The following is a 23,421-nucleotide window of genomic DNA, read 5'->3' as shown; positions in this document are numbered from 1 at the left end:
CCCCCAAATGTAACAGAAACCATGGAAAGTCTACTGCTAAAGCAGATAGATGAAGCTGCAACCCATAATGAGGTCCTGGTTATGGGAGACTTTAACTACCCGGATATTAACTGGGAAACAGAAACCTGTGAAACCCATAAAGGCAACAGGTTTCTGCTAATAACCAAGAAAAATTATCTTTCACAATTGGTGCAGAATCCAACCAGAGGAGCAGCACTTTTAGACCTAATACTATCTAATAGACCTGACAGAATAACAAATCTGCAGGTGGTCGGGCATCTAGGAAATAGCGACCACAATATTGTACAGTTTCACCTGTCTTTCACTGGGGGGACTTGTCAGGGAGTCACAAAAACACTGAACTTTAGGAAGGCAAAGTTTGACCAGCTTAGAGATGCCCTTAATCTGGTAGACTGGGACAATATCCTCAGAAATAAGAATACAGATAATAAATGGAAAATGTTTAGGAACATCCTAAATAGGCATTGTAAGCGGTTTATACCTTGTGGGAATAAAAGGACTAGAAATAGGAAAAACCCAATGTGGCTAAACAAAGAAGTAAGACAGACAATTAACAGTAAAAAGAAAGCATTTGCACTACTAAAGCAGGATGGCACCATTGAAGCTCTAAAAAACTATAGGGAGAAAAATACTTTATCTAAAAAACTAATTAAAGCTGCCAAAAAGGAAACAGAGAAGCACATTGCTAAGGAGAGTAAAACTAATCCCAAACTGTTCTTCAACTATATCAATAGTAAAAGAATAAAAACTGAAAATGTAGGCCCCTTAAAAAATAGTGAGGGAAGAATGGTTGTAGATGACGAGGAAAAAGCTAACATATTATACACCTTCTTCTCCACGGTATTCACGGTGGAAAATGAAATGCTAGGTGAAATCCCAAGAAACAATGAAAACCCTATATTAAGGGTCACCAATCTAACCCAAGAAGAGGTGCGAAACCGGCTAAATAAGATTAAAATAGATAAATCTCCAGGTCCGGATGGCATACACCCACGAGTACTAAGAGAACTAAGTAATGTAATAGATAAACCATTATTTCTTATTTTTAGGGACTCTATAGCGACGGGGTCTGTTCCGCAGGACTGGTGCATAGCAAATGTGTTGCCAATATTCAAAAAGGGCTCTAAAAGTGAACCTGGAAATTATAGGCCAGTAAGTCTAACCTCTATTGTTGGTAAAATATTTGAAGGGTTTCTGAGGGATGTTATTCTGGATTATCTCAATGAGAATAACTGTTTAACTCCATATCAGCATGGGTTTATGAGAAATCGCTCCTGTCAAACCAATCTAATCAGTTTTTATGAAGAGGTAAGCTACAGGCTGGACCACGGTGAGTCATTGGACGTGGTATATCTCGATTTTTCCAAAGCGTTTGATACCATGCCGCACAAGAGGTTGGTACACAAAATGAGAATGCTTGGTCTGGGGGAAAATGTGTGTAATGGGTTAGTAACTGGCTTAGTGATAGTAAGCAGAGGGTGGTTATAAATGGTATAGTCTCTAACTTGGTCGCTGTGACCAGTGGGGTACCGCAGGGGTCGGTATTGGGACCTGTTCTCTTCAACATATTCATTAATGATCTGGTAGAAGGTTTACACAGTAAAATATCGATATTTGCAGATGATACAAAACTATGTAAAGCAGTTAATACAAGAGAAGATAGTATTCTGCTATAGATGGATCTGGATAAGTTGGAAACTTGGGCTGAAAGGTGGCAGATGAGGTTTAACAATGATAAATGTAAGGTTATACACATGGGAAGAAGGAATCAATATCGCCATTACACACTGAACGGGAAACCACTGGGTAAATCTGACAGGGAGAAGGACTTGGGGATCCTAGTTAATGATAAACTTACCTGGAGCAGCCAGTGCCAGACAGTAGCTGCCAAGGCAAACAGGATCATGGGGTGCATTAAAAGAGGTCTGGATACACATGATGAGAGCATTATACTGCCTCTGTACAAATCCCTAGTTAAACCGCACATGGAGTACTGTGTCCAGTTTTGGGCACCGGTGCTCAGGAAGGATATAATGGAACTAGAGAGAGTACAAAGGAGGGCAACAAAATTAATAAAGGGGATAGGAGATCTACAATACCCAGATAGATTAGCGAAATTAGGATTATTTAGTCTAGAAAAAAGACGACTGAGGGGCGATCTAATAACCATGTATAAGTATATAAGGGGACAATACAAATATCTCGCTGAGGATCTCTTTATACCAAGGAAGGTGATGGGCACAAGGGGGCATTCTTTGCGCCTGGAGGAGAGAAGGTTTTTCACCAACATAGAAGAGGATTCTTTACTGTTAGGGCGGTGAGAATCTGGAATTGCTTGCCTGAGGAGGTGGTGATGGCGAACTCAGTCGAGGGGTTCAAGCGAGGCCTGGATGTCATCCTGGAGCAGAACAATATTGTATCATACAATTATTAGGTTCTGTAGAAGGACGTAGATCTGGGGATTTATTATGATGGAATATAGGCTGAACTGGATGGACAAATGTCTTTTTTCGGCCTTACTAACTATGTTACTATGTTACTATGTTACAATGGCAGGTTAGTTTTACCATTTAATGAACTTAGCAAAAAAGCCACACAAAAAACAAGTGTGGGATTGCACTTTTTTTGCAATTTCACCGCACTTGGAATTTTTTTCCCATTTTCTAGTAAAAGACATGGTAAAACCAATGGTGTCTTTCAAAAGTACAACTCGTCCCGCAAAAAATAAGCCCTCACATGACCATATTGATGGAAAAATAAAAAAAAGTTATGGCTCTGGGAAGGAGGGAAGTGATAAATGAAAACGCAAAAACGAAAAAGGGCCGCGACTTGAAGGGGTTAAAGAAAATCCTCACCGCTACTAAAAAAAAACATCACTTTACTTTAGCAAGGAATTCAGCAGTTCAATATCCTTCATCTCATTTGCCAAAAAATCAGGGTAGAAGCAAAATCTGTAATCAACCTAAGATAAAAACTTATTTTACAAAAGTCTCAGGGGAAAAAAATGAACTAGCATATCTTCATTTCCTTCAACTGCCATTGCTTAGTTCAAAGTTGTGATAACATTGCTTTAGGGTAAGTTCAAACATTGTAAAGTTCAAACATTGTAGGTTTCCACTGGGCTCTTTCTGCCGCTGATCTGCACGTGTCCACATGGATCTTAGCAGCTGTATACAGTGGGGAAAAAAGTATTTAGTTAGCCAGCAGTTGTGCAAATTCTCCTACTAAAAAAAAATTAACATCATAGATAGACCACAACTATGAGAGTCAAAATGAGAAAACAAATCCAGAAAATCACCTTGTCTGATTTGGCAAGATTTATTTTGCAAATTATGGTGAAAAATAAATATGTGGTCATTAACAAAAGTTTTTCTCAATATTTTGTTATATACCCTTTGTTTGCAATGACAGTGGTCAAACGTTTTCTTTAAGACTTCACGAGGTTGGCACACACTGTTGGTGGTATGTTGGCCCATTCCTCCATGCAGATCTCCTTTAGAGCAGGGAGGGCAACATGGACTTTCAACTCCCTACAAAGGTTTTCTATGGGTTTAGATCTGTAGACTGGCTAGGCCACTCCAGGACCTTCATATGCGTCTTACGAAGCCACTCCTTCATTGCCCTGGCAGTGTGCTTGGGATCATTATCATGCTGAAAGACCCATCCACGTTTCATCTTTAATGCTTTGCTGACAGAAGGAGGTGTGCACTCTAAATCTCACGATACATGGCCCCATTCATTTTTTCATGGACACGGATCAGTCGTCCTGGTCCCTTTGCAGAGGAACAGCCCCAAAGCATGATGTTGCCACCCCCACGCTTCATAGTAAGTATGGAGTTCTTTGGATGCAACTCAGCATTCTGTCTCATCCAAACACGAGTTTTGTTTTTACCAAAGAGTCCTACTTTGGTTTCATCAGACCATATGACATTCTCCCATACTCTTCTGGATAATCCAAATGGTCTCTTGCAAACTTCAGAGGCACGGACATGTACTGGCTTAAACGGGTACACATCTGGCACTGCAGATCTGAGTCCATGGCGACGTAGTGTGTTACTGATGGTAGCCTTTGCTACGGTGGTCCCAGCTCTATTCAGGTCATTCACTAGGTCCCCCCAGGTGGTTTTGGGATTCTTGCTCACTATTCTTTTGATGATTTTGACCCCACGGGGTGAGATCTTGTGTGCAGTCCCAGATCGAGGGAGATTATCAGTGGTCTTGGATGTCTTCTATTTTCTTATTATTGCTCCCACAGTTGATTTCTTCACACCAAACTGCTTGTCTATTGCAGATTCAGTCTTCCCAGCCTGGTGCAGGGTGTGGCACCCCTAGGGGTATTTGCCACAAAAATAGTTACTGACAGTAAATACAAATACTAAAATAGCAAGACTGCACTACCACCTCCGGCCAGAAGGGGGAGCTCCAGAGACTCCCCTTGATCCAATCTGGGCTGAGAGAAGAACTGGCAGTTGGGCTAAGGAGCTGATAGTGAGAGGTCATACAGCTGAATTTCTAACAGCCCTATGACGGTTTCCAGGCCCAAATCACCGGCCTGAGGAGAAGAGGGACAGAGACAAGGGACATTGTGAGAACCGGGTAGCATTAATCACTACCCAGAACAGGCGCAAAGACGGATACCGGATCCGTGGCTGTATTCATTACATATAATACAGCAACCGGAAAAACGTGAGGTGATATCAGCTTCACTAGGGCCGGACGCAGCAACAGACACAGAGTTCAGCGGTACTCCCGGAGGGGGTAAGCCGATAAAAGGACTCGGGTTGCCCGTCAAACCAGGACCCGGAGGGGACAGATTGAGCCGGCAGCCAGTTCACATACAGCAGCAGGGCCACACAGAAATTGCGCACAATAAGAGGCGAAGACCCCGGCAGGGTCAAAGTAACTCAGAGTTCCCATACAGACTCCGGTGACAGGACTGGTTGTAAATCCTTTTATGTTAAAGTAAACTGGTTAAACGTTTCAGTGCCTCAGTCTTTCATTTGGACAATAGCCATCTATCCAGGATCGGGATCATCACCGCTGGGAGAACCTGCTGCTGATCAAGTAAGTACCTGTCCCCTCACAATACCCCTTACACTGTGCATTGCCTGAGGCCACAGCACCGGGTCAAGCCACCTGTGACATCCCCCTCAAGAGACAGACCCCATTGGTCCGGTGCTGGGTATCCCGGTCTCCTGGGCGTCACAATTGGCGTCACGAACAGGATGTAGCCAGCCCGTATACCGGGTATTGTGTGCCGTGATTGGAGCCCAAAACTGTGAAAACTTGGATGAAAAATCTTGAAAATTGACTTTATTAAAGAAAAATCCATTCCCCATTGAAAACTATTGAAAGTGACTTTTCCCCATTGGTTATAATGGAGTAAAGATGGCCGCCATCCCCTGAGGTAATCACCTCATAACCATTAGGCACGAGACTGTTAATTGAGCTACGCCATCACCTGAGCCCCAGACTAACTGAAAAACTTCAGAATCCACCATTACAGAGCGCGCGGCCGGCAGGAGCAGCAGGGGGCGTGTTATTGTGGGCGGCACCAAGCTGAGCGCTCTGACATCAGAGCATGGGGAAAATCGATCCTGCTGCACAGCGGAACGAATCTACACTATCCCGACGGAAGCGGAGGACCGGAAGGGTCCGGATTAACTAAGGGGGCAGAGTATGTCGCAGCACGGAGACGCCGCAGCATCCGGCGACGCTAATGCAGCTGAAAGACAGAGTGTCGATAGAGAGTCCGGTAGCGCAGCGGTGCATGGAGTGGCGCCCATCATGCCGGTGCTGATGCCATATACCCCGGGTGGCCCATGGCTTCCAATGTATGAAGGTGAGCCTAATACCCTTGACGATTTCAGAGAAAAGATGCTGGCCCATTTTGACATGTTCCCCGTGGGTGAAGTTCAGCGTGTTAGTCTCCTGATGATGCAGTTAAGTGGCCATGCTAAGCGAGAAGTCACAGCATGGGCAGCTGATCTAAAAGGCACTGTTGAACGCATATTTGCTGGATTAAAAGCTACATTTGAAACCACTGCCAGCAGCAAAGCTAAAGTACGATTCTTTAATTGCAAACAAAAAGTTAATGAGGGCGTGAGAGACTTTGCCTTAAACCTGCAGGAAGCCCTTAAATCACTTACACTGGCTGAACCCATTTTTAACACCGGAGCGGATAAACTGCTAAGAGATCAATTTATTGAGGGACTCTACACCCCTTCTCACCGGGGGCATGTGAGCATGCTTGTTTTTAAGAACCCTGAATTGACATTTGCCCAATTAAAGGAGAGCGTTATACGTCTCCAGCTGGCAGAGGCACCTCGGGATCAGGAGCCTGCGCAACTCAAGGCAGAGGCTCCTCAACAACATGGAGTACCAGTGACATCAGCTATGTCCGGGGCCATTGCTAAGCCCCTGGGGCCCAGTACTAATGAGGCTCTTCAACAAAAGCTTGACTCTTTAACTGATGTTGTTGCTTCAATGGCTAAAACCATGCAGGAGATGAGAGGACCCAAGATGGAGTTGTCAAACCGTAGGGAAGGTGTTCCATGAATGAGACCCCGGAGATACCCGACATGGAGAGGACGACCCCGCGACCGCTACCAACCGGATGGACAGCCCATTTGCCGCCGTTGCCAGCAGCCAGGCCACTTTGCACGAGATTGTGATTTAAACGGGAATCCCCTGGGAATGCGGGCCGCTTCGCAGGAATGAACTTTCAAGGCACAACACCCTGGCACGACAGGTACATCGGAGGACGACCCATTATCCCTATCGTGCTGGACGGAATGCCCCTCAACGCTTTGCTGGACACAGGTTCCCAGATTTCATCTATACCGTATATCCTTTATAAGAGGTACTGGGCTGATGCAGATATTGATAAAGGGCCCTCTGATGTTGAACTAGATATATGGGCCAGTAATGGTAAGTTGGTACCGAAACTAGGATTCAGGGAGATGACCATAAAGATTGGTAAAGTAGAATTGAAGAAACAGGGTATAATTGTTGTTGATGTTGACCGGCGGAACTGTGAACCAACTGTATTGATAGGAATGAATGTGTTAGAGAACTGTTTTTCCGAAGTCATTTCTGTCTTACAGCAAATTGCTGAAACTGCCCAATCCTGCCAGCAGAGAGTTCTCCAGAGGGAAATAAAAGTATTGATGTTAAGGCAACAGGTAGAAGTTGCAGGTGGAGAAATCGGCAGTGTGAGGGTAAGTGATCCAACGTCTATTGTAATCCCATCAAAAACAGAAATGCTGGTATGGTGTAGAGCAGCCATTGGTACTAAGGGACGAGATTATCAAGCCTTAATAGAACCAGTGTACACCGACAGCAGGCCCACTATACTCACAGCACGAGGGATAGTCGAGGTACACCAGGGACGAGTGCCGGTACGACTTTTGAACTGTGGAGAGGAAGAGGTCACTTTGCCAAGGTATGCTACAATGGCAAAGCTATATACTGTTGACAACAATGCCATCACAACCATTGAGCCCTTAGAACCAACCTGTCAGGTGGAAGGCAATGGCTCAGATGGAGAAATGGAGGATTGGTGCCAACAGCTACACGTGGGCATAAATTCAACACCTACCCATCAAAAACAAGGGGTGTATAGGCTAGTGACGGAATATGAACAAGTCTTCAGTAAACACCCATTGGACTTCGGACGGATAGAAGGGGTAGAACACACAATCCCCACAGGTGACCATCCCCCAATAAAAGAAAGATATAGACCCATACCGCCCGCTCACTATCAATGTGCAAAAGATATGCTGAGGGAAATGAAACAGGCCGGGGTAATAAGAGACAGCTGTAGCCCCTGGGCGGCCCCTCTAGTGATTGTCAAAAAAAAAGATGGAACTATGAGAATGTGCGTAGACTACCGGCAGATTAATAACATCACCCATAAAGATGCCTACCCCTTGCCTAGGATTGAAGAGTCCTTGACTGCTTTGAAATCTGCTAATTATTTTTCCACCTTAGACTTAACAAGCGGGTATTGGCAAGTCCCTGTGGCTGAGAGAGATAAGGAAAAGACGGCATTCACCACACCAATGGGTCTAAGTGAATTTAATCGCATGCCGTTCGGACTCTGCAATGCATCCGGTACCTTCCAGCGGCTGATGGAATGCTGCCTTGGACACAAGAACTTCGAGACCGTCCTCCTGTACCTAGATGATGTGATCGTCTACTCAAAGACTTACGAACAACACTTAAAAGACTTGGCAGAAGTGTTCGAAGCCTTATCCAGGTATGGCATGAAAGTCAAGCCATCCAAATGTCACCTTCTCAAGCCAAAGGTACAGTACCTGGGACACATCGTGAGTTCGGAGGGAGTAGCACCGGATCCCGAGAAAATAACCGCCATAAGGGATTGGCTGAGACCTACCAGCGCAAAAGAAGTGAGGCAATTCCTGGGATTGGTGGGTTACTATCGCAGATTTATAAAAGGATTTACCAAGTTGGCAGCACCCTTGCAAGACGCCTTGGTAGGACAGACGAAGAAACCTTCAAACCGAAACCCTCCTTTCCAGTGGAACGACGAAAGGGAAGACTCCTTTGAACAACTAAAGAAGGCACTAACCGGAGAAGAGGTTCTGGCATACCCAGATTACCATCAACCTTTCATCCTCTACACCGATGCCAGTAATGTGGGACTAGGAGCGGTGCTGTCACAAAAGCAAGAAGGTCGGGAGAAAGTCATCGCCTTTGCAAGTAGAAAGCTCCGGCCTACTGAAAGAAATCCAGAAAATTATAGCTCCTTCAAATTGGAACTACTGGCAGTAGTTTGGGCTGTGACGGAACGTTTCAAACACTATCTGGCCGCTGCAGAATTTATTGTCTATACTGACAACAATCCGTTGACCCACCTGGACACAGCCAAATTAGGTGCGTTAGAACAGCGATGGATAGCCCGGTTATCTAATTACAACTTCAAGATCAAATATCGAGCAGGTCGCAAGAATGGAAATGCCGATGCCCTATCCCGGATGCCACACTTGAGAGATGTAGAAGAAGAAACGGGGGAGCTTGAAGAAATTGAACTACCAGCCTTCCATCATCCCAAGGCAAAACATCATCAGTCAAGTACCTATCAGAAACAACAAGAGGTGAATTTTAATCCGTTAGCACGCCATAGATGGGCTGACACCCAAGACAGCAATCCGGCTGTGAAGTTGGTGAAAGAACTGTTAACTGAGCAAAGTGCATATCCCGATGAGGATGCCCCAGAAGAGACGCATCAACTCTGGAAAGAGAGAGGCAAAATGTTCCTGTATCAAGGGAAGCTCTGTAGAAGGTACACCAATCCGAAAACACATGAATTGGTTTGGCAGATTATCGTGCCTAAACAAGATGTCAAGATGGTCCTCGAAGCTTACCATAATGGTGCTGGTCACTTTGGTTGGAAAAAGTTAGAAGTACTTCTAAGAGAAAGATTTTATTGGGTCGGGATGAGAAAATCAATCGAACAGTGGTGCAGAAATTGTGGCCCGTGCAACCTCAGAAGAAACGATCAAAAGAACCAAAGAGCACCACTGCAGCCCATAATCACCAAACAACCACTTGAACTTGTAGCCATAGACCACGTGAAGTTAATACCAAGCCGGTCCGGCTATATCTATGCCTTGACCATTGTGGACCATTATTCACGCTTCTTGGTAGTAGTACCCGTAAAAGATCTGACAGCAAAAACAGCAGCCAAAGTGTTCCAAACGTACTTTTGTAGACCCCATGGATATCCAGAACAGGTTCTCACCGACCAAGGTACAGCCTTTGAATCAGAGATCTTCAGAGAATTCTGTAATATGTATGGTTGCAAAAAGATCAGGACGACAGCCTATCATCCACAAACAAACGGCTTATGCGAGAAGATGAACCATATTGTAATAGACCTACTAAAGACTTTACCTGAGACAGAAAGGAATCAATGGCCAGAGAAATTGCCTGACTTGGTGGATCTGTATAATCATGTCCCGGTGAGCTCCACCAACTGCACCCCAGCTTATCTTATGCGTGCAAGACCCGGCCAATTACCAATCGATCTAGAAATGGGAATTCTGAAACCAGACGCAGAAGTTCAAGACTCCAATTGGGATATCATACGGCAAAAGCAGTATCGCCAAGTGCATGAGAGTGTGGAAAGAAGCCTTCAGCAAACTAGAGAAAGACAAGAGCGAACTTTCAACCAGAATGCTCTAGCGACCCCATTAACCCCTTCCCGACCCATGACGCCACGTAGGCGTCATGAAAGTCGGTGCCATTCCGACCCATGACGCCTATGCGGCGTCATGGAAAGATCGCGTCCCTGCAGATCGGGTGAAAGGGTTAACTCCCATTTCACCCGATCTGCAGGGACAGGGGGAGTGGTAGTTTAGCCCAGGGGGGGTGGCTTCACCCCCTCGTGGCTACGATCGCTCTGATTGGCTGTTGAAAGTGAAACTGCCAATCAGAGCGATTTGTAATATTTCACCCATTATAACGGGTGAAATATTACAATCCAGCCATGGCCGATGCTGAAATATCATCGGCCATGGCTGGAAATACTAGTGTGCCCCCACCCCACCCCTCCGATCGCCCCCCCACCCCCCCGATCTGGCCGGTACACTGCTCCGGCTCCCCTCCGTCCTGTGCTCCGCTCCCCCCCGTGCTCGTGCCCGCTCCCCCCGTGCTCCAATCACCCCCCCGTGCTCCAATCACCCCCCCTGCACTCCGATCCACCCCCCCCCGTGCTCCGTTCCACCCCCCCGTGCTCCATTCCAGCCCCCCCGTGCTCCGTTCCACGCCCCCCGCGCTCCGTTCCACCCCTCCCGCGCTCCGATTCCCCCCCCGTGCTCCGATCCCCCCCCCGTGGTCCCCCCCCACCCTATCATACTTACCGATCCAGCCGTGGTCCCGTCCGTCTTCTCCCGGGCGCCGCCATCTTCCAAAATGGCGGGCGCATGCGCAGTGCGCCCGCCGAATCTGCCGGCCGGCAGATTCGTTCCAAAGTGCATTTTGATCACTGAGATATAATCTATCTCAGTGATCAAAATAAAAAAAATAATAAATTACCCCCCCCCCCCTTTGTCACCCCCATAGGTAGGGACAATAAAAAAATAAAGAATTTTTTTTTTCCACTGTTAGAATAGGGTTAGGGGTAGGGTTAGGGTTAGGGGTAGGGTTAGGGTTAGGGGTAGGGTTAGGGTTAGGGGTAGGGTTAGGGGTAGGGTTAGGGGTAGGGCTAGGGGTAGGGTTAGGGGTAGGGTTAGGGTTAGGGTTAGGAATGTGCACACGTATTCTGGTCCTCTGCGGATTTTTCCGCTGCGGATTTGATAAATCCGCAGTGCTAAACCGCTGCGGATTTATGGTGGATTTACCGCGTTTTTTTCTGCGCATTTCACTGCGGTTTTACAATTGCGATTTTCTATTGGAGCAGTTGTAAAACCGCTGCGGAATCCGCACAAAGAAGTGACATGCTGCGGAATGTAAACCGCTGCGTTTCCGTGCAGTTTTTCCGCAGCATGTGTACAGCGATTTTTGTTTCCCATAGGTTTACATTGAACTGTACACTCATGGGAAACTGCTGCGGATCCGCAGCGTTTTCCGCAGCGTGTGCACATACCTTTAGAATTAGGCTATGTGCACACGGTGCGGATTTGGCTGCGGATTCGCAGCAGTGTTCCATCAGGTTTACAGTACCATGTAAACATATGAAAAACCAAATCCGCTGTGCCCATGGTGCGGAAAATACCGCGCGGGAACGCTGCGTTGTATTTTCCGCAGCATGTCAATTCTTTGTGCGGATTCCGCAGCGTTTTACACCTGTTCCTCAATAGGAATCCGCAGGTGAAATCCGCACAAAAAACACTGGAAATCCGCGGAAAATCCGCAGGTAAAACACAGTGCCTTTTACCCGCAGATTTTTCAAAAATGGTGCGGAAATATCTCACACGAATCCGCAACGTTGGCACATAGCCTTAGGGTTAGGGTTGGAATTAGGGTTGTGGTTAGGGTTAGGGGTGTGTTGGGGTTAGTGTTGTGGTTAGGGGTGTGTTGGGGTTAGGGTTGTGATTAGGATTATGGCTACAGTTGGGATTAGGGTTAGGGGTGTGTTGGGGTTAGTGTTGGAGGTAGAATTGAGGGGTTACCACTGTTTAGGCACATCAGGGGTCTCCAAACGCAACATGGCGCCACCATTGATTCCAGCCAATCTCGTATTCAAAAAGTCAAATGGTGCTCCCTCACTTCCGAGCCCTGACGTGTGCCCAAACAGTGGTTTACCCCCACATATGGGGTACCAGCATACTCAGGACAAACTGCGCAACAATTACTGGGGTCCAATTTCTCCTGTTACCCTTGTGAATCTAAAAAAATGCTTGCTAAAACATAATTTTTGAGGAAAGAAAAATGATTTTTTATTTTCACGGCTCTGCGTTGTAAACGTCTGTGAAGCACTTGGGGGTTCAAAGTGCTCACCACATATCTAGATAAGTTCCTTGGGGGGTCTAGTTTCTAAAATGGGGTCACTTGTGGGGGGTTTCTACTGTTTAGGCACACCAGGGGCTCTGCAAACGCAACGTGACACCCGCAGACCATTCCATCAAAGTCTGCATTTCAAAAGTCACTACTTCCCTTCTGAGCCCCGACGTGTGCCCAAACAGTGGTTTACCCCCACATATGGGGTATCAGCGTACTCAGGAGAAACTGGACAACAACTTTTGGGGTCCAATTTCTCCTGTAACCCTTGGGAAAATAAAAAATTCTGGGCTAAATAATTATTTTTGAGGAAAGAAAACGTATTTATTATTTTCACGGCTCTGCATTATAAACTTCTATGAAGCACTTGGGGGTTCAAAGTGCTCACCACACATCTAGATAAGTTCCTTTCAGGGTCTAGTTTCCAAAATGGGGTCACTTGTGGGGGGTTTCTACTGTTTAGGCACATCAGGGGCTCTGCAAACGCAACGTGACGCCCGCAGAGCATTCCATCAAAGTCTGCATTTCAAAACGTCACTACTTCAATTCCAAGCCCCGGCATGTGCCCAAACAGTAGTTTACCCCCACATATGGGGTATCACCGTACTCAGGAGAAACTGGACAACAAATATTGGGGTCAAATTTCTCCTGTTACCCTTGGGAAAATTAAAAAATTCTGGGCTAAATAATTATTTTTGAGGAAAGAAAACGTATTTATTATTTTCACGGCTCTGCATTATAAACTTCTATGAAGCACTTGGGGGTTCAAAGTGCTCACCACACATCTAGATAAGTTCCTTTGGGGGTCTAGTTTCCAAAATGGGGTCACTTGTGGGGGGTTTCTACTGTTAAGCCACATCAGGGGCTCTGCAAACGCAACGTGACGCCCACAGAGCATTCCATCAAAGTCTGCATTTCAAAACGTCACTACTTCACTTCCGAGCCCCGGCATGTGCCCAAACAGTGATTTACCCCCACATATGGGGTATCAGCGTACTCAGGAGAAACTGGACAACAACTTTTGGGGTCAATTTCTCCTGTTACCCTTGGGAAAATAAAAAATTGCAGGCTAAAAGATCATTTTTGAGAAAATAATTTTTTTTTTTTTTTTCATGGCTCTGCGTTATAAACTTCTGTGAAGCACTTGGGGGTTCAAAGTCCTCACCACACATCTAGATTAGTTCCTTTGGGGGTCTAGTTTCTAAAATGGTGTCATTTCTGGGGGATCTCCAATGTTTAGGCACACAGGGGCTCTCCAAACGTGACATGGTGTCCGCTAATGATTGGAGCTAATTTTCCATTTAAAAAGCCAAATGGCGTGCCATCCCTTCCGAGCCCTGCCGTGCGCCCAAACAGTGGTTTACCCCCACATATGGGGTATCAGCGTACTCAGGACAAACTGGACAACAATATTTGGGGTCCAATTTCTCCTATTATCCTTGGCAAAATAGGAAATTCCAGGCTAAAAAATCATTTTTGAGGAAAGAAAAATTATTTTTTATTTTCATGGCTCTGCGTTATAAACTTCTGTGAAGCACCTGGGGGTTTAAAGTGCTCAATATGCATCTAGATAAGTTCCTTGGGGGGTCTAGTTTCCAAAATGGGGTCACTTGTGGGGGAGCTCCAATGTTTAGGCACACAGGGGCTCTCCAAACGCGACATGGTGTCCGCTAACAATTGGAGCTAATTTTCCATTCAAAAAGTCAAATGGCACGCCTTCTCTTCCGAGCCCTGCCGAGTGCCCAAACAGTGGTTTACCCCCACATATGAGGTATCGGCGTACTCGGGAGAAATTGCCCAACAAATTTTATGATCCATTTTATCCTACTGCCCATGTGAAAATGAGAAAATTGAGGCGAAAAGAATTTTTTTGTGAAAAAAAATTACTTTTTCATTTTTACAGATCAATTTGTGAAGCACCTGAGGGTTTAAAGTGCTCACTAGGCATCTAAATTAGTTCCTTGGGGGGTCTAGTTTCCAAAATGGGGTCACTTGTGGGGGAGCGCCAATGTTTAGGCACACAGGAGCTATCCAAACGCGACATGGTGTCCGCTAACGATGGAAATAATTTTTCATTCAAAAAGTCAAATGGCGCTCCTTCCCTTCCGAGCCTTACCATGTGCCCAAACAGTGGTTTACCTCCACATGTGAGGTATTGGTGTACTCAGGAGAAATTGCCCAACACATTTTAGGATCCATTTTATCCTGTTGCCCATGTGAAAATGAAAAAATTGAGGCTAAAAGAATTTTTTTGTGAAAAAAAGTACTTTTTCATTTTTACGGATCAATTTGTGAAGCACCTGGGGGTTCAAAGTGCTCACTATGCATCTAGATAAGTTCCTTGGGGCGTCTAGTTTCCAAAATGGGGTCACTTGTGGGGGAGCTCCAATTTTTAGGCACACGGGGGCTCTCCAAACGTGACATGGTGTCCGCTAAAGAGTGGAGCCAATTTTTGATTCAAAAAGTCAAATGGCGCTCCTTCCCTTCCAAGCCCTGCCGTGCGCCAAAACAGTGGTTTACCCCCACATATGAGGTATCAGCGTACTCAGGACAAATTGGACAACAACGTTCGTGGTTCAGTTTCTCCTTTTACCATTGGGAAAATAAAAAAATTGTTGCTAAAAGATAATTTTTGTGACTAAAAAGTTAAATGTTCATTTTTTCCTTCCATGTTGCTTCTGCTGCTGTGAAGCACCTGAAGGGTTAATAAACTTCTTGAATGTGGTTTTGAGTACCTTGAGGGGTGCAGTTTTTAGAATGGTGTCACTTTTGGGTATTTTCAGCCATATAGACCCCTCAAACTGACTTCAAATGTGAGGTGGTCCCTAAAAAAAATGGTTTTGTAAATTTCGTTGTAAAAATGACAAATCGCTGGTCGAATTTTAACCCTTATAACTTCCTAACAAAAAAAAATTTTGTTTCCAAAATTGTGCTGATGTAAAGTAAACATGTGGGAAATGTTATTTATTAACTATTTTGTGTCACATATCTCTCTGGTTTAACAGAATAAAAATTCAAAATGTGAAAATTGCGAAATTTTCAAAATTTTCGCCAAATTTCCGTGTTTATCACAAATAAATGCAGAATTTATTGACCTAAATTTACCACTAACATGAAGCCCAATATGTCACGAAAAAACAATCTCAGAACCGCTAGGATCCGTTGAAGCGTTCCTGAGTTATTACCTCATAAAGGGACACTGGTCAGAATTGCAAAAAACGGCAAGGTCTTTAAGGTCAAAATAGGCTGGGTCTTGAAGGGGTTAAGACCGGGTGACCAAGTGCTCAAGAGAAATCGTCGAACCAATAAACTGGACAATCAGTGGGAAGCCGTACCCTACACAGTTTTACCAACAAGAGTGGATAATCCTAAAATGTGTCTCATTAGCAAAAACGGAGGCTTAACATCTGTACTAGTGTCAAGAGACAATCTTAAATTATGCCCGGAAGCATTGAAAGAGCCAGACTTTGTCCAGCCAGAACCAGAAGTTATTCAATCCATTCAGGTTCAACCAGTAAAGGAAAAAGAAGAGGAAGTGTATCACACCTGTATAGGAGACTTTCCCAAAACCCTACTAACATACCATGGTGCAGTAGTGGTTCCCATGGTGGCCTTTTATCCAACACCGAACCCAATACCAGAAGTCCCAAGACAGGAAGAGGCTGACCCCGTACTACAGGAGGTTCCAGGCCAGGAAGAACAGATTCCTGAAAAGAGTAATCCCATTCACGGTGGACTTGCCAACTCCATAGTTATGGAATTATCTTTAGCAGAGTGGGCAGATACTACATCCGCAGTAGACAGTAGTACACCACATGAAGAGATACCGTTATTACGTAGATCACAGCGTAGTACCCAGGGTCAATTACCGGCCAGGTATGCAGATTACCAACTATAAAGCTCATAATGTGAATTGTATATATGTTATGCCGTATATAGTTAAACAGAAAACGTAGTATAGTCATTGTTATCAGTCTGCAACGTTTAAGCCCAGTACCTACAGAGACTTGTCTGTATGAACTTCTTGCATATTCTTGAACTTTTTATCAGCCCGGAGGCACTAAATCAAAGCTCCGGAAAGACTGCTTTTTGAACTTTGCTTTTTGCTCTTTTTGAACTTTCTTTAGACTTTATATTGGTAACTCCGTTGGAAAAATGGAACTAAATTCCTGGACAAAAAGTGCAGTGCCTTTCCTAGTGCCTTCAAGGATAGAACTGTATTAATGGACGCTATTTGAAGTGACTTTTTACAGAACTCTATTTTTGTTTCCTTGAGTGGTGTTTGTAACTTTTCATTTTTAAGACTCTGTACATATTAATTGTTATTTCAAAATGTTATTGTCCCACAGTCCCGGAGTACTGTTCTTAACTAAGGGGGAATGTGGCACCCCTAGGGGTATTTGCCACAAAAATAGTTACTGACAGTAAATACAAATACTAAAATAGCAAGACTGCACTACCACCTCCGGCCAGAAGGGGGAGCTCCAGAGACTCCCCTTGATCCATTCTGGTCTGAGAGAAGAACTGGCAGTTGGGCTAAGGAGCTGATAGTGAGAGGTCATACAGCTGAATTTCTAACAGCCCTATGACGGTTTCCAGGCCCAAATCACCGGCCTGAGGAGAAGAGGGACAGAGACAAGGGACATTGTGAGAACCGGGTAGCATTAATCACTACCCAGAACAGGCGCAAAGACGGATACCGGATTCGTGGCTGTATTCATTACATATAATACAGCAACCGGAAAAACGTGAGGTGATATCAGCTTCACTAGGGCCAGACGCAGCAACAGACACAGAGTTCAGCGGTACTCCCGGAGGGGGTAAGCCGATAAAAGGACTCGGGTTGCCCGTCGAACCAGGACCCGGAGGGGACAGATTGGGCCGGCAGCCAGTTCACATACAGCAGCAGGGCCACACAGAAATTGCGCACAATAAGAGGCAAAGACCCCGGCAGGGTCAAAGTAACTCAGAGTTCCCATACAGACTCCGGTGACAGGACTGGTTGTAAATCCTTTTATGTTAAAGTAAACTGGTTAAACGTTTCAGTGCCTCAGTCTTTCATTTGGACAATAGCCATCTATCCAGGATCGGGATCATCACCGCTGGGAGAACCTGCTGCTGATCAAGTAAGTGCCTGTCCCCTCACGATACCCCTTACACTGTGCATTGCCTGAGGCCACAGCATCGGGTCAAGCCACCTGTGACATCCCCCTCAAGAGACAGACCCCATTGGTCCGGTGCTGGGTATCCCGGTCTCCTGGGCGTCACACAGGGCTACAATTTTGTTTCTGGTGTCCTTCAACAGCTCTTTGGTCTTCACCATAGTGGAGTTTGGAGTGTGACTGTTTGAGGTTGTGGACAGGTGTCTTTTATACTGATAACACGTTCAAACAGGTGCCATTTTTACAGGTGATAAGTGGGGGGCAGAGGAGCCTCTTAAAGAAGAAGTTACAGGTCTGTGAGAGCCAAAAATCTTGCATGTTTTTAGGTGAGTCTCATAGTTGTGGTCTACCTATGATGTTACAGGCCTCTCTCATCTTTTTAAGTGGGAGAACTTGCACAATTGCTGGCTGACTAAATACTTTTTCTCCACTGTATCTGCACAAAATGTGCTGCTCTTACTGAGGAATTACCTATGACTAGCAGTGTATTTGAAAAATTTGAGAACTTGCGGACATAGGTACTTGGTAGAGTGATCACACATGCTGACAGAAGAATTAGATTTTAAGCCGATCAAATTAGAAACAAAACAATTTTTTGGGAATGAGAAAACTGAATAGGTCTTTATGCAGATGACATGATCTTGTTCATTTCCTACTTTTTTCTTCAATCAGTACAAAAAAATGTGATGTTTCAATCCACAGTATTGCTATTTATCTAGCTTGTATGAAAAAAGACCTACTGAATATTGTGGATTAAAACGTCGCATTTTTTGTATTGATGAAAGAACAAAATGGGAGAGTTTTCTGCAACCTATTGGAATGCAGTCGCTCCCTTTTTTTCTATTTTATTTTGAGCAGATTACTTGCCGCAGTGATTGTACACTCCCAACAAAGTGCGTATGGTATACTTTTAATTTCTCTGCTCTAAATTTTGTTTTGTGCTCATGATCTTCTTCATATCATAACCAACTACCATCCTATTATACAACATTGCTATGATTAATTAGTTTGATTTTCTAGACTATAAGTGAAGTGGGACAAATCAGAGCTTATGCGATGTTAATAGTGGAAACTTTTATTAATGGGGTTTCCCAACAATTAATTTTAATCAATAGATCTAGGAATATAAAGAAGTTCCACAATTGCATGTGTTTAAATAAAATGTTCCTGTGCTGAGATAATCTTATAAATGTGCCCCCGCTGTGTACTGTGTAATGGCTGTGTCTGACCGTGCAGAAACTTGGTCTGATCATAGCACAGCTCCTGGGTAGGGGTGGGGGGAGAAAAATAGTATACAGACAGAACAGGAGGGGATCACAGCTAAATCTTTTTGTGAGATAAAACATTTCCCTTAGTGTATTAAAAAAATATTTTACATCAAATAAAGAATTATTTGTAATCCCATACTATAATGCCTGTATACTCTGTTGTGTCCTCCCCTGCCCAGGAGTCGTGGTATGATGAGACCATGTTCCTGCACAACCATTATGCAGCACACAGCAGGGGCACATGTATAAGATTATCTCGGCACAGGAACATTTAATTTAACACATCCAATAGTGGAATTTATTATTATTCCAAGCCCTATTGATTAAAATGAACTTAAAGAAGCCCTAAAGTATAATATGTCTCCACCGATTTCCCATATTCAAGATAAATATAAATTTGAAAAAACCGTACCTATATCAGTAGTTGGCTATATTACACTAACAAAATTGAGTATACTCCAGTCTCCAAAGGAGTATTTCATTTTTTGTATAATTTTTTTATGGGAGCACATCCATTCAACGATGAGCCTGCAAACTGTTGATTGGGATTCCCAGATTATTATCTATAGTTTTCAGCTAGTGAACTCTGGCATTCGTGGGTTCTAGTGCATTACCAATCCAACTCTGAGCATCATTTGTTAATTTTGTAAGCAAATGTGTATTCTTTTATGGCAAGGAGTGCTTGTTTGTGGATAATTATGTCCCCTTTAAATATAGGAAAGAGTGGCCCTTCATGACAGGACAATGTCCACACTCATTAAGGGCAAAAAGAAAAAAGACAGACACCATAAACAGTATAAGTTTTTTGACATAAGAAAACACATTGGACTTTTATTTGTGACACCATAAAAAGCCAGTAGATCTATCAGATGCTCCTTGTTTATTTTGACACAGTCTCTGTGTCATTCTTAATAAAAACCTATTTTCTCATCATTGTACAAACTCACTCTGGTGTAGCTCTCTTATCCCTACTTCCTGTTGGTGGCTAACCTTCATGTTGTTGGGCACTATTCACTGCTATAGTGCGTCTCTCTACTACTTATTGCTTGTCCTCTCATCAGTGGTGGTACTCTCTCTTGCAGGTAGATTGGTCTTCCTCACCAGGGACAAAGTACAATTATGGCAGTGTAAGTTAAAGCATCCTACGTCATTTTGAGCCCTCTTACAAGCACCTAAAGAATAATTTATTGCATCCAATTAATACGTATAGGAGTAAAGCATGAAGCAGGTGTTTAAACACTTGGTGAGATTTATAAATGTATCTAAGCTTTACTGGCCTACTAGGGATATTTGGTATTCCTAGAATTTACTTCTACTCTGCCAATCCTCTATCCCCAAACAACGTTTTCAAATTACTATGCTCAAAGTCCCAGAGGCCTAGTGTCTGCTATACCTAATGACCTGATACAAGTTAATAAACAATGCTCTGAGAGATATATTGATTATATAATATTTATACTATCTCCTAATTAACAAAATTTTCACCTTCTTGATGGATCAAGCCCTTATGTGAAACCAACAAACTACAACGGTCAATGCCTTATTTATACCACATGTATAAACCTTGTGAACATATGCCACCTGTAATGATATTTATCTTTCTTCTAGTCTGTGGATGCTATATACCCAATCATTTTGTATATGTAGACAGTGATGGTTCAGTTTTCCTTCATTTTATACAGTTTTTGAGCCCCCAAATTTTCTTTACTGCTTATCGATTTTTTTCCAATTTTGTCCACAAAATGCTTTTTGTATTATTTAAATGTTGAACATGTGAATCTACATTATACTAGTATACTAAGTCTTATTTTATATCTTTGTAGCACTAATCTTCAATCCATTTTTAGCTTTATCATAATTTTTTAATTCATTATCAATTAAATGAGATTTAAAAGAGAAATAAATAATTTCAGATGGACCAGATTCTTAAACCTGGTGGATGCCTTGCTTTGTTTTGTTACTATCTACCAACAGAAGTATACTATAAAAACCATTCAGAACAGATGTCAAAAGTTAACTCTGAGGTCAGTATGGAAATTTGAAATAATTTCTATATATTTCTTTTAACTAACTTTATTTTTAAAAGTTATAAAAATGCTTATGAGTCTATGAAGTCTTATGCACACCATTGTTTCATGGATTTTTAAATATGATTCACATCACCATTGATTTTATATGGCAGCTTAGGAATTTCTTTTTATTTCAAAGAATTTTACAGAAATTGCAAAAAGGAGGAATCCAGCTTTACCAGATATAACTTACCTTTATTAGTCAATGAACTCAAATCCAAAAAGTGAAAATAATAAACATGAAATATTGTCAATTCTTCAAATGGGTGTATCACCAAAAACGCGTTGATCACCTATTCGCATCAGCTCTTTGACTATGAACTTTACATGACAATATTTCAGGTTTTTATTTTCACCTTTTGGACATAAGATCATTCACCAATTACGTTTTATCCCATGAAACTGGATTTCTTATTTTTGCCATTTCTATTGTGTAACAACAAAGACCCTTTTCCATACTCTGGGATCATCTAGATATTGATTGCGGTGAGATGGCATTCTCCTTCTTTGCTTATTCTTAATGAAAGCATAAGAAGAAAAATCATTGTATGTTCCTTTACCCTCCCATTTTATAAAGCTTTTCTTTCCCAAAAACATGGTTTTAGAGGATAGTACAGTATTTTATAGGAGCCACACACTGGAGCCAAAGCACTTTTGGCTCAGCAATAACTACACATAGGAACTTGGTGTACTGCTGAACAGTATTGATTCACATGGATGCCTAAAATAACAGCGTTGTTAAACTTGTATTAAGTCCATACTTCCTTCTAAATAGGGACAATGTATAAAGTGATGCATTAATTGTTGGCAGATATGCAACAGATATAGACTTGCATTCAGGAGGAGTTTACACTTTTCTGACAGTAGATGGTGATGTTGTTACTGTTATATGCTTAGTTGAATGTCATGCATATACTTGTACTTTGGTTTCATTTTCTCTCTGGTAAAAGGTGCTTTAGACTTCCTGTTATGCTGTATAAAGTGTTCTGTGTAGATAAAAGTTGATTTACCCCATATAGTCTATTCTTCCAAGTTTCTTCTGTGACCAAACTATGTAACAGGTTATAGGCCCATCATAGAAGACAAAAAGGACTTGGTGAATGCAAAAGAATACTTCAGAGCAATTTTCTCCAAACAAGTAAGAAAAATAAGCTAAAGATGAACAATGAGAACTATCAGTTATGGAAATTTAAAGTGGAGATGTTATTGTCTAAAGATGATTTATGGGAGGTAATCACTACAGACAGACCCAATGATAATATTCAGAGATGGGATAAGAAAAACAGACAAGCAAGAGCTACAATCAGCTTATTAGCGGAGGATGATCAGTTAATCCACATAAGGAATGAGAATACAGCAAAGGGAATATGGGAAGCATTGAGAAAGCTACATGAAAGATCAAGTATAAATCACAAACTATTCCTGCTAAGAAAATTTTACAAGATGAGATTAAGTGCAAGGAAAGATATGCAGAAGCATATAAACTTCATGATGGTGGTGGTAACACAGCTGAGATCAGTTGGTGAAGACGTTAAAGGGAACCAGTCACGCCCAAAATGGAAGTTGAGCTAAGGCCACCGGCATCAGGGGTTATCTACAGCATTCTGGAATGCTGTATGTTAGATAAGCCCCCGATGTATTCTGAAAGATGAGAAAAAGAGGTTATATTATACTCACCCGGGGTGTTCCCACTGCGGTCCGGTCCGATGGGCGTTGCGGTCCGGTCCGGGGCCTCCCATCTTCTTACGATGACTTACTCTTCTTGTCTTCACGCTGCGGCTCCAGCACAGGCCCTGTTGAGGGCAGAGCACAGTACTGCAGTGCGCTGGCGCCGGGCCTCTTTGACCTTTCCTGGTGCCTGCGCACTGCAGTACTTTGCTCTGCCCTCAACAGGGCACACAAAGCACGCCTGCACCAGAGCTGCAGCATGAAGATAAAAGGAGGATGTGATCATAAGAAGATGGAAGGCCCCGGACCGGACCAAGACGCCCACCGCAGCGGGACCACCCATGGTTGAGTATAATCTAACCTTTTTCTCATCTTTCAGGTTACATCGGGGGCTTATCTACAGTATTCCAGAATGCTGTAAATAAGCCCCTGATGCCAGTGGGCTTAGCTCAACTTCCATTTTTGGGATGACAGGTTCCCTTTAACCCCTTCATGACCTTGGGATTTTCCATTTTTCCGCGTTCATTCTCCCCCCCCCCCACCTTCCCAGAGCCATAACTTTTTATTTTTCCGTCAATATGGCCATGCAAGGGCTTATTTTTTGCAAAACAAGTTGCACTTTTGAACAACATCATTGGTTTTAGCATGTCATGTACTGGAAAACGGGAAAAAAATTCCTAGTGCGGTGATATTGCAACAATAGTGCAATCCCACACTTGTTTTTTGTTTGGCTTTTTTACTAGGTTCACTAAATGCTAAAACTGACCT

General features: G+C 43.4%; 1 protein-coding gene across 1 annotated transcript in view; it reads left to right on the top strand.

Annotated features, from left to right (window-relative positions):
- LOC138646118 (demethylrebeccamycin-D-glucose O-methyltransferase-like) overlaps positions 1-23,421 on the top strand; it is a 63,805-nt gene that overhangs the window by 22,168 nt on the left and 18,216 nt on the right. Inside the window, exon 4 of the mRNA XM_069735580.1 lies at positions 20,830-20,940. Within this exon, the coding sequence (XP_069591681.1) occupies positions 20,830-20,940 (111 nt within the window). The remainder of the gene's footprint in view (positions 1-20,829; positions 20,941-23,421) is intronic.

This window comes from Ranitomeya imitator, chromosome 7 (genome assembly GCF_032444005.1).
Source record: "Ranitomeya imitator isolate aRanImi1 chromosome 7, aRanImi1.pri, whole genome shotgun sequence".
NCBI classification, from domain to species: Eukaryota; Metazoa; Chordata; class Amphibia; order Anura; family Dendrobatidae; genus Ranitomeya; species Ranitomeya imitator.
Note: the sequence above shows the minus strand (reverse complement) of the source record. Positions and strands in the feature narration are given on the sequence as shown.